The 12,905-nt window shown below is 28.5% G+C and overlaps 2 protein-coding genes across 4 annotated transcripts in view; one reads left to right on the forward strand and one right to left on the reverse strand.

Moving 5' to 3' along the window:
* LOC111686939 overlaps nt 1-12,905 on the forward strand; it is a 360,960-nt gene that overhangs the window by 143,405 nt on the left and 204,650 nt on the right. Inside the window, exon 2 of one of the 3 annotated variants that reach the window (XM_046945548.1) lies at nt 12,216-12,311. The exons of the other annotated variants lie outside the window; for them this stretch is intronic. The gene's annotated coding sequence lies outside the window, so the exon portion shown is untranslated. The remainder of the gene's footprint in view (nt 1-12,215; nt 12,312-12,905) is intronic. 3 annotated transcript variants of the gene reach the window in all.
* LOC111686836 (dynein axonemal intermediate chain 4) lies at nt 1,077-4,603 on the reverse strand. The gene is made up of 5 exons (XM_023449223.2): nt 4,460-4,603; nt 4,020-4,403; nt 2,539-3,965; nt 2,268-2,480; nt 1,077-1,637 (listed from the first exon to the last, which is right to left on the reverse strand). The coding sequence occupies exons 1-5, from the start codon at nt 4,523-4,525 to the stop codon at nt 1,421-1,423; spliced, it is 2,307 nt and encodes a 768-aa protein (XP_023304991.2). The 5' UTR covers nt 4,526-4,603; the 3' UTR covers nt 1,077-1,420.

Consider the following 12,905-nt stretch of genomic DNA (forward strand, 5'->3'; position numbering starts at 1 on the left):
ATTATTTGATTTGATTATTGAATTTAACATGAAAATCGTGTCACCATACGATATTTTCTTAAAAACTGTCCAGCTCATGCATGGACAACACTTAACCGAAAATATTTTGGGTAACATCATATTATATAACAGCGAATATTTTGAGGGGGGTAAGTCAAGCACCATTTTTTTTTGTCGGTCTAATGTTAAAAATGTCTGACATTTATTATCACTTAGTTATTATACATTATAAAGAAAGAAAAAATGTAAAGAAAAATAGTTTTTTGCTTCGGGAACTGTATCGAAAACAAGTGATCTATATAAAGACATCATATGCCGAAAATAAGCAATAGAAACGACCAAACTCAAAGTAAAATAATACACTACGCTAGTTAAACAATTCAAAATGAAGTATTTGAAAGTTTTGCCTCCATGTTTTATTGTTCAGACCATTTCCTTTGTCCGACCATTAATTAATTATTTTTGTACATTTTTCACCTTAAACGCTTATGGCTTTATAAAGACATTTCTCAACCACTGTGCATATTTCCTTATTATTCCCTATTTGCATGGCATTAAAAAAAATACAATACAATACAAAAATATATTTAAAATTTTGAATGACAACTATTTTCCTATGAAACCTTTTCTCTTCATATCTCTATTAATCCCATTAGACCGTATATTTGAATATTACAAACAACAGCACCACTCAAACTGTTATCAACTTATAAAATATTTATGTAAAAATAAAAATATATATAGGGAAATAAAACAACAACTGAATTTTTGTTAAATGCAATGGATAATAAAATATGTGTTTGTAAATACAAACAACATAACAAGAGAAAAATACAAATAAATACTTGTGATATTTTAACAATTTTACAACTTTTCAAAATGAAAAATTCCCATGTTACAGCAAAAAAAAAAAAAAATAATAAAATAATATAAAACTATACTGCTACAACTTGTAAATAATTAAAGCTCTATGTGACATATATAAACTGAAAATTCAAAAAAAAGAGAAAATAAAATGTAAATAAGTAATAATAAAGTTAAATGCAAAAATGCATTTACAACAATTAAATATGAAATAAACGTAGATAATATATGTTTATTAAAATAAATAAATAATATATACAAAAATATTTATCTACATATATATACATTTATATGTTTTTTTCAAAATAACTTGTAATTTTAACTTACATATGGCAAATATATTAAATAAACTTGCAAACAGAGCTTAATTGAATTGATTAAATTGCAGCAATTATTTTAATTAAATTTTTATTAAATATTAAATGAATCTCCTATACCGTTACAAACGCCTTTAATTGCTACAAACAAATATATGTTATTTTTATATTTTTTCTCTGTTAAATACACAAAATATTTATTGTTTGTAATTATTAAATCAATTTCAAATAAATTCATTTTAAGGTGGTTTAACAAAACCCTTATTCGGATAACCAAAATAACCAACACTCTTTAATTCTATTACCAATTCTGGAAAATTGTTAACCGCTTTATAAATGGCTTTTTCCAATGTATCATATTGATAATAGGGTGGAAAAGGCATCTCATCAAAAGCACTGACAACTACTTGACCTCGTTCGGTGCCAATTGCAATGGCACAACCATTGAGGGAAAAACTGTAAGATGAAGTAAAAGAAATTTTATTGTAAATTTTATGAGGTTTAACTTTAAAGGTTTACGAGGTTTAACCCAAACTACAATGTTCAAATTGTACAAAATAATAATTCTGTCTAGTCTATGAATTTGTTTACTATACTAGAGTAGTCTATAGACTAGACAATAGACTAGTCTATATACTAGACAATAGATTGGTCTTTAGACTAGACAACATATTAGTCTATAGACTAGACAAAAGACTAGTCTATAGACTAGACAAAATACTAGTCTATAGACTAGACAAAAGACTAGTCTATAGACTAGATAAAAGACTAGTATATAGACTAGACAAAAGACTAGTATATAGACTAGTCTATAGACTAGTCTACAGACTATACAAAAGACAAGCCTATAGACTATGCAAAAGACTAGTCTATAGACTAGACAATATACTAGTTTATAGCATAGCCCGAATACTGGTCCAAAGACTAAGTCATTAATTAGTTCCTAGACTAATTAATATACTAGGCCAAATATAATTAATATTATATTTGGTTTTCGTTCGAAATTCAATCCTTAGGACGAGTTAAATTTTAAAAATTTTGCACCTAATGGTCAAAAACAATGGCATTGTTTTTATATATACTTACATTCCCATGGTATTATAAGATTTTCCGATACATGTTGTTGACATGGGTTTCAGAATATTTCGTTTCAAATCCCATATCTCACATTGTTTACGATTTATTGCTATTATTACAGTAGAATGTACACGACTCCAGGCTGCCCATTGATAGGGTGCAGATATATTCTTGAGAGTTATCAAAGGCTGGAATATGCCATCCATCCAAATGCGTATACACCTTAAATATCAAATAGTAATTAAATAAAAATATTAAACTCATTTTCTCTCCCACTCACCAATCATTGCCACATGTCAAAAATAATTTTGGTGACCAGGGAGAAAAATCCATAGCATTTACCGATCCCTCGTGGGTTTTCAAAACTTGCAAGTAATGATGTTGATAATTTGTCGAGCATTTATGAATGCAACCCTCATCGGTGAGAACATAATAAATATCCAAATGTGTAGGATGTTTTGTCAAATTCAAACCCTGAGCACAACGATTTGTTTGTTGTGGTAAGTCCGTAGAACTCTTAATACCAGGTAAACCCTCTGGTATACCCTCAATACGTTCCAAAGTCATTAGCCTAAAACCCGATAAAAATGGACTATTAATAATATTAAATTGTGTTACAGAACCATCTTGAGAAAGTGTTATAAAAGGATCGACATCTTCTTGGCCATTAGCAGAAGTTTGTTTAATCCATTTAATGGCTAAAACAGGATCAACACCGGGTGAGGTTATACGTTGAGATATGGCAACAGGTGGTTGATTATAGAAAGCTATATCTCTTACTTCCACTGTACCATCAAACAGCCCTATAGCCAATAAAGAAGGCATATAAGGAGAAAATTCAACTGACACTACTGGCACCTCGTAACTATAGAAACGTTCTGGATCGCAGGGATTCTTAATACTCCATACACATACTTCTCCGGTATTGGGTAATTTGGCTGCCTGATAGGAATAAATACCGTAAGACACAGCCAATATATCACCGTTGGTGTAGCAAAAACTCATGTCCGACACAGCCTTACGTATATTATCTTTAGAAGCTCGATTTATATTAAACAAAGGTTTAAGTGAGTATTTATAAATAATCTTATCCATTGTTCTGGTTACACTCATCATATTCCGAAATCTTCTTTGACCCTCTTCATAAGTATTTCCGGCCAATAAACGTTTTATAATATCACTGGCCAGGTGAAAAGAGGGCAGTTTAGCTATCATAGCAAATTGTTCTTCATTAGTTTGACTTTGAGAGATATGTAGCTTCTTCGTTTCATACTCATTAAAACCATATTCAATATCATCTAATTGCATATAAGTATCGTACATTTCGAAAAACGAAACATAACTGGCAACATCTCTTGTCTCAGTCTTATCAGTATTTATTCCTCTAGCCTTGTAAAGAGTATTCGAAGTTTGTGCTTCTGATTCGGAGCGTCTTCTTACTTTACCTCTACCAATAGTGAGGTAATCATATTGTTTATTATCCATTTCAACGAAATTAGCATCTTCGGTATTTTTGATTGCTGTCATGCTGCGTTGTTCATATAATAACTGTAACTCGGTTTTACGCAAAATTATGCGTATAAATGGCAATTTGTGTTTGCCTACTAAATGGGCATCGGACAACGATAGAGATGAAGAAGAAGAATCAAAACTTGCCATAGAATGTCTAGCTGATTCCAGATCTAATAGCATACGCTCACTGCCAATCTAAAGATAAATTTTACAGTGGTTAAATATAAATTTATTCCATAAATGATTTACCCCATTAATTATATCTTCTAATGATAATTTAAAGCCCACTCCCCTAGAAGAACGCGATTTCATTATTGTACTTGTCATACTCTTAAAACTGATTATGTCCAATCCATCTTCAGCTTTCGGTGCACTATATTTTCGGGTCAATTTTTTATAACCCTCTGTCTCGTGTGGTAAATCTATAGGTTTTGGTGTTACATTTACTCGTTTATTGTCTATTAGCTCATGTATTTGTAGTTGAGATCTTTTATCCAGGATTTTTTGTGTCTCAATTCTTATGCGATCGTATAAACTTAAATGTATTATAGAACCTATAGTCGATACTGTATCCGAACGATCCATTACGACTTTTTTAGTTTTACCCAACGAAAGTTTAACTTCCGGTGGGGGCTGTTAAGAAGGGAATTATTTTTTTTATATATTCGTTGTTAATAGTTTTCAATTACCGTTTCCTCGTTCTCATCATCGTCAATAGTTAGTTTTGCAAATTTTGTAACCTTTGATTGTGCCATATTCAAGATTGAGTATTCAATTCAATTATGTTTCAATTATGTTTTAAAATATTTCCCTTTAAAATTTTTGTTTAAACTGTCTACAGGGTTTGAGTTTATACAAAATAAACCCATAAATTAAAATGGATTTTAAAACTTTAGGGTATAACATTGTACATATTTTGAAACCTTTTTTATAAAATGTTGCTTCCTTTGTATTAATGTGTAAATGTGTATTTATAATTATAGGCTAAAACTTTTTGGAAAAAATTTATGAATAAAATTTTTGATAATATTTTATAGATTGGTAGTATTAAAAAATATGTCAATGAGGTGTTATTTAGAACTTCGTTACAAGGGACTATTTTTTAGGTGAAATAAAACTTTAAGAATGAATCATCCTGATTTAATGAAAATCTATGAAAGATGTCGTCGATTGTCATTTTAATAAAGCTATATGTATAACTACTTCAAATCCTATGCAAGTTATTTCTAAATTATAAAAAATTCTTTAGAAGTGCATAATAATACTTCGTATAATACCTATGTAAATAATTAAAAAAAAAACATCTAACTATGGCTTACAATTCCATAAAAAAATTTTCCTGCATACTATCATAGATACATTTCACTTTATGTATGTTAATTCATTTCTCCATACTACACATTTAAACTACTTCAAATGTCAAGTAAACTGAGAATAAAAAAGAAAGAATCATAATAGAAAAAAAACTAAACATACTTTCTATCTAATAAATTTTAATTAAATAATTGTTCCACACATGTAGAAAAATACAAAAGATTTAGAAAAAAGAGCAAACTGTAGTTAGTCAATTTTACAATACAAGGAAGTAACATAAATAACGAATAAACGAACTAACAAGAAGTACTATGTACAAACACAAACTCACGCACCCGAATTGGGAAATAGACACACTTAAGTTTATATTTTACTTTATAGTGAATTGTACTCCTTGGTTACTATAGAAATTCTTCTTCATTTTCTAGTATCTAATATCTTAAAGTACCCAGACAAGTAGCAGTTTTAGTACTTACACATGTAAAGAGTGTGTGATGAGTAAGAGTGAATGAAATGAAAAAAGCTGTCTGTCTGTCTAGCTAACTGACTGACTGCATGAAATATGTTTCTTTTCATAAAAGAAATTGTAAAATAAGAAGAAAGCAGGCCTTTTCATCATCATATATATGAAGTTAAGTAGGCAACACTTGAATAATGTTAGAAAAGAAAAAGATTATATACTGTCTTATTATGTGCTCCAATATGTTATGAAATATTTAAAAAAGTCTATTCTATACATATTGAGATAAATATGTATGCATGTGTTAGCTATTAATTTGCTTAACAATTTTTTATTTACAATTAAAATGCTAATTACTTAATATATATTATTAAATTTTCGTTTTTGGTCTCAGATAAGAGTGATTCGATTTTATTTGTAGCTTATAGGAAATATTTACCTTAGAATTCAATATAGTATTATATTTTACTATTTTGAATAGGTGCTATAGATAGCGTCATCATTTTTATATGCTAAACCACTTTAGTGGGAAGGATATATTGGATTTGTGCTGATGTTTGTAACACACAAAATTATTTGTTCTATACATACCTTAAAGTATACCAACCGACTTAGAATAATTTTCTGAGTCAATTTAGGCCAGTTATTTCACCTAGACCAAATACAAAAGGACCCTCGAATATGGCTTGTAAACCTTGTCAAACTACGGGTCGCAATTTTGGTGATAATTCAATGAAATTTGTCACATGATCTTCTATGATACCGGAGACGAAGCTCATTGAAAATGGTTAACATCGGTCAATTATTTTACCTAACCCTCAATACAAGTTAACTCGCAGAATATTTTATAATTATACGGCCTCGTTTGACCCTAGTCCCTATAAAAAGCCCACTTAAAAATTTGACTTAAATGGCCCAAATTATATTTAACAATAAATGGCTTGAGTAGGTACATATATCTGAGGAAAGCTACAATTCAACTTAAATATTTATACCCTACACCACTATAGTGGGGAGGGTATTATACGTTTGTGCTGATGTTTGTAACATACAAAAATATTGGTCCAATACCCACCTTAAAGTATACCGATCGATTCAGAATCATTTTTTGAGTCTATTAAGACATGTCCGTCCGTCCGTCCGTCTGACCGGCTGGCTGGCTGTCCATGTAAACCTTGTGCGCAAGGTACAGGCCGCAATTTTCAAGATAATTTGATGAAATTTTGACCAAGCATGTTTTTTGGCACAAGGACGAAGCCTATTGAAAATGGTTGAAATCGGTCCATTATTTCACCTAGCCCCCATACAACCGTACCTCCCGATTTGAACTTTTAATGCTATAATTACGCCAAATATTCTGTTATCTCTCTAAAAATTGGCTCAAATAAGTTTTATATAAGTATAAATGATACTGAAGATTTTCGTAAGGATCGGCCTATATTTGACCCTAGCCCCCATACAAACCCCCCTTCAAAAAATGACTTAAACGTCTAAAATTGACTTGTAACCATTTGTATCGCAATGAAACTCAACAAAACTAACTGTTATTTAGAAATATATCCTTTTCCCAAATTTACCGAGGATCGGCCCATATTTGACCTATATAAAGCCTCATTTAGAAATTTTAGTTTTTTATCAATAAATGGCTTAAATATTTTGGAATTATGGTAATATTCAACATAAAAGTTTCTTTACAAAAAATAAAAATTGTATAAAAGTAAAAATTGTAAAAATATACTCATGGTGTAGGGTATTATATGGTCGGCCATGCCCGACTATACTTTCCTACTTGTTTATTATGAAAACTAAATTACATTCTACCTTTTGTAACAGGTGTAGGATATTATATAGTCGTCCTTGCCCGACTTTAATTGCTTACTTGTTTATTAATGTACATTGCCTGCTTGTATCAAAAACATGATTATAACTTGTACTTACAAACAACTTATATTCTAATGACTACTATATATCGTCTGCATTACTTTTAAGCTATGATTTGAATACATATAATCCTATGCATAAGTACTAATCTTGAATTTTTCAAATAGTTTGATGGCGCGAAATTGTGAGACAAAAAGCCAAAAGTAAGTTTTTGCTGGGTAGATCGAGGTTGAAAAACAAATCTTACAAATACAATTGTGTGTTAGTTTTTAATTAAACTGAACGGTGTTTTACATATTTCTCTCCGTGTGCTTTATCATATAAATATTAATATTTAGTCATTTTGTGAAATGTGGAAGAACGAAATTTAAACGAAATTTGATTTAAGAATAGTTTATAAATTCTAGAGACGAAATTGTAGAGACTATGTTTCCCCAATGAACCAAACCAAACGGTCTGCTTTTTGACAGATTATTGATAACAATCTGGTGTGTGGTACAATTTGGTCGGATTCTATTGACTATAAAGTTTAACATGTTAATAAATTCCAATGTATCTGTGTTTAAATTCATTATTTATGATCTTTTAAAAAAAACAAAAAGGATAAACGAATAAACAATATAATAATATCATATAATGTTATATAATGTCATAGTACACCATACATAAAATACATTTCTATTGTGTATATATTATTATTTAACATGTTTTATGGTACATTTTTTTTGTTGTTTATTTGCTGTAAAGTTTGTTTCGTTTTCTTGTAAAAGCAACAAACATTGCTTTTCTCTTTCTTCTTCTTGGGTGTAAAGATAAGAATTGCAAAAACTTTCTTATTGTTGTTGCCTTTTGTTATGTATTAAGTGTTGAGCTTAATGCTAAAGCTGACAAAAACCAAATAAGCGAACAAAAAAAATACGATACAATTCTGTCCAGGAAGGAAGTATAAAACCTGTACTTGTATTCCTGGAATATTTTTAAAATGTTGTTGTATACAACAAGCCACAACAAAAAGTATATTTTAAGTTTTTCACTGAAAAGGCATTCATTAAAAAGTTGTACTCTCGTTTACTTTTGTTTCGTTTGAGAACATTTCATTACTCGTTAATGTTAAATATTTGTATAATAAATAAAATACTAACATTCTTGTATACAAAGTACTTACTACTTGTGTTTTTGTGCAAAGAATCGCAAACATTTGAGAAGACATAAAAAGTTTTTTCGGGGTATAAAAAATACATATATAGTATTCATTAAATTGATGTATATGTACTTGTATGTACATTAGTATAATAACTTTTGTACAATTTTTGAAAATTTTAAATCGACCCTATACATTTCACGTATAGTATAGAAAATCACGCCGAAAAAGTGTAAGTTAGAAAGGGTACCATAAGCAATTTTGTTTTTGAGGCGTTCTCGAACTAAAACCATTATACATATTCTAATTTTTTTTGATTCGGATAGTTATATATGTTAGCTTTACTATTGGTTATTGGGTTTTCTAGTTATATTTGTTTGACAGGTGTGCCCCTATGGCGAATGATCCCCTTTCCACTCTATTACTTTTTTTAACGTAAAAAATTTAAGCGGCAAATACTTTAAGGTTTTACTTTAAAATAATTTTTTTATTTTTAATAAAAAATCGGAAATTTGAAATATAAATCCATAATGCACAACATTTTCAATATGAAGAAGCTAGAATAAAGACTGCAGTTAATTCCTTTTCGAAATGTATCATGAAGATTATATGTACTAAACAGTTGATGAAAATTTGTTTTTAACGTGATATAGAAAATCGTTTTGCCGAGGAAGGTTTTTGCACCAAAGAGACCCCTGCAACTGTTTCTCGTTATAAGATCACAACTGGCTACCACGTTGTCTTAGAACCTATCTTTGGTTATAACCCTAATGCACATGTACTTGAATACAATAACTACATGTAGGTTGTCTTTAAAAATATTTTACATTAGTGTTATTTTCAAGTATTTTGTATCATCATTAAAGTATGATTTTTGGAGAAAAGTAAAAAGGGAGAAAACTTATTTTTAAAAGTTTTGAATGATTAATATACTTATGTTTCATAATGAGTTGTTTTTAACATCATCATTTAATATTATAATTTATTTATATGGAATTTATGATAAATGTTTTTTTTTTTTTTTTTTTTTTGAAAATTTATTTTTATCTAAAACTAATCCAATGTTTCATTCATCAGGAATATTTGAGTGGAACGAAATTCAAATATTTTTGTATACAATTTGGCAAAATGAGAAATGATTTTCATTATCCATTATCTACAATACACTTTATACTATACAAGACTATAAATTACAGTCTGAACTTTATACTAAGATCATAAATTATAGTCTAAACTATAATCTAAATTATAGGCAATGGCATGGTTAGTTAGATTAATAGGAGGATGAATGTACTATATACATCAAATCCAAATAAATACACCAAGATCTTTCGGGCCAGTTGTGCGCTCCTTAATCTGTGCTCAGATGGGAATCGATTATATATAGAACTTAGTCTGTTAAATAGACAATAATCTGGATAGAAAACTATGCATGGATTATAGAATATAGTCTGGACTATGACCTAAATTCTGGGACAAATACTGTAGTTTGGATAATATACTATTCCTTAGTCCAGATTTTAGACTACAGTCTAGAATATAGACCCTATTTCAGATAATAAACTATAGACTAGACTATAGTCTGTACTTATATATGCAGACTGGGTTAAAGATTATTGTCTGCACTAAAATCTATATATACGGTCTACAAGCTATAATCTGGACTATAGTTTATTGTTTGGATTAATGAATATAATCTCGAATAAAAATTATAATCAAGAAAAAAATTTCATAGTCAGAAAAAGATTATAGTCTGTTATCTGAACTATTGACCAATTTTCTGGACTACGAATTGTCATTAGTCTATAGTCTGGACTGTCGTTATTACGCTATTGAAATCTGCCTATAAAACATTATTAATCGTTAAAAACTATTAAAAAACGTAGTAAAAAGTATTTCGTAGCATGAAGTAAACACTTTACCCACAACATTTCCTTAGTAATTTTTCCTATTACGCTATTGAAATCTGCCTATAAAACATTCTTATTCGTTAAAAACTATTAAAAAACGTAGTAAAAAGTATTTCCTAGTATGAAGTAAACACTTTACCCACAACATTTCCTTAGTAATTTTTCCTATTACACAAATATCTTACAATGTTTTCCTACCAAACCTTTTTCAAATCATTCATCTTGAACCCATTTAAAATTGTAAAAAATAACATATTGTTGGGAAAAGAAATTCAATCAAAACATAATACAAATTCTATAATATGATTAAATTGTTTAACATGGGAGTACATACATTATAAAGATTTATTTAAATACATCATTATTCAGCCACTTAACTGTAAAATACAAATGTCTAATTTATTTTGTTTGTTTTTATTTTTCATTTTTTTCTACGTTTTTTTTTTTGTATTTTTTATTGCCACCAACAAGACATTTCATTTTCATTTACTATGAAATATTTCTTCTATTTGTTTTAAGTTATACTCAAAGGAATTTGTTAGCAAATTGTAATGTACTCACACCAATTTACTATGTATTTACAAAAACAAAAAAGAAATGAAAATAAAAAAGATATAGTAAACTTAACAACATTTCAAGTCAATTTTTTAAGCTTTAAATTGAGTTTTTTTGCCATCCGTTTTTTTTATTACGTTTTACACTATAAAACAAATAAATAAAAAATAAACCAAAAAAACATTCAGACACACACACACTTACTCAAAATGTTAGGCAACCAAGTTGTCATATATACCCAAAGGAATATTGTTGTAGAGCTTTTACTAGTGCCACTTCTACTCTGACTGGGATTGTAACTCTGTTTACTTTGTTGATATAAGTTTTGTTGGGGTAACAAAACATAAAAAATAAAATAAACGTAGGCGTAGCCAACTAATGAAATGATTCATTTCCGTTTTCCGGTCGCTGAGTTCTTTTTTTGTTTTTTGCTTTCTTCATCTCCATTTCGATTCCTTATGGTTTTCTGCTTTATTTATGGTTAGATTTTATTTTTGTTAGTTTTTTGTATTTCATTTATACTACAAAGACGAATAATATTATAGGTTTTAGTTGATGTTTTGTAACATTTTAAAAGTCTCTCTCGTAGTAGATTAAAATAGCGCTATCTATGTTTCTGTAATTTCGAAATATAGTTTGAACTCTGTTCTACATATTCCTTCCATAATATATTTATACAAAATGACTGTAAAAATTAAAACTATATTCTAAAATCTTAGAGATAGCGGAGGCGATTAATCTACTAATACGTCCGTCTGTTGAAAACAATTTTCTGAAAATTTAAATTTAAAATTTAATAATTTCAACATTGGTATGTGCCAAATTTAATAAAAAAAATTGTACTTGTAGCGACCCACAGAGAAACAAATGTTTTATAATGAAGGGTATATAAGATTCGATATAGACTTTTTCTATTACCCTTCTATTCTTATTTTCTATGTGTAAACTATGTTAGGACTTCTTGTTGACTTTTATAAATCAAGTACATATATACGTGCCAAATTGTGGGTGGTACCTCACTGTTTCTTTTCTTGACACTTTTTTTGTCTATCCTCTTACTGTTGCTATTGTCTTTATTTCTAACAAATTTTTATATGTATGTCTTGTTACTGCTGCTAATAAATTTTTTCTTAAAAAAGTTTTCATTCATTCTAATATTTCTAATTTTTTTCTTTTCATTTCAGAGTATTGAAGTGTTCATTTTTTCTCTAATTCATTTTGCGTTTAATGTCCTTTAGGACAACACCTACACCATGAAATATATTGCAGCTTTAAAGAAGGTATGATTTCCAAATTACATTTTTGTGGTTTTTCACTTTATTTTGAACATTTTCTATTCGTTACTATTCGTATTGATTGTGTTTGTAGGCTTAGGCTTAACTACAAGATTTACGATAAAAGATAAATTTTCAAAAATAATTTGATATTGTTAAAAAAAAAGCATTTAGTTAGAAAAAAACTGTTGAAATAAATTTTTCGATTTTTGGTTTGAGTTTCATAAAATGTAAGCTAATAAATAGTGATAAGTGGATTTTGGTAATAAAGTTTTATAAAAAAAATTTAGAAAGATAGAATAAACACATTAATAAGTTTCCAACAGTTTGACCATCTCGCACATATTTAGAAAAACCGATTTCTTAAGATTTAAAAACTAAAATATAAATATTATAAAGTTCATACAAAAACAAAACAGTAAATTAGGCCGCTTCATAATTCCTGTTTAATTGTCTCAAAATATATATACAAGTTATGAGTTATTTTAACAATAAATTCCACATGTTTTTAACCGCATCTTTTATTAAGATTTTTTTTGTGTTTCGCTAGTTTAGTTTTCTTAAAATACCATTTTTCTTTTGCTTGACCACATAAAGGTC

Source organism: Lucilia cuprina, chromosome 3, assembly GCF_022045245.1.
Source record: "Lucilia cuprina isolate Lc7/37 chromosome 3, ASM2204524v1, whole genome shotgun sequence".
Classification (NCBI taxonomy): domain Eukaryota; kingdom Metazoa; phylum Arthropoda; class Insecta; order Diptera; family Calliphoridae; genus Lucilia; species Lucilia cuprina.

Excerpts from the sequence above, each read along its gene's own strand:
- LOC111686836 (XM_023449223.2), bottom strand. The coding sequence starts at position 4,525 with ATGGCACAATCAAAGGTTACAAAATTTGCAAAACTAACTATTGACGAT. Across the intron at positions 3,966-4,019 it reads TAGAAGATATAATTAATGGG|ATTGGCAGTGAGCGTATGCT; the intron begins GTAAATCATTTA and ends ATTTATCTTTAG. Across the intron at positions 1,638-2,267 it reads TCTTATAATACCATGGGAAT|TTTTTCCCTCAATGGTTGTG; the intron begins GTAAGTATATAT and ends TTCATCTTACAG.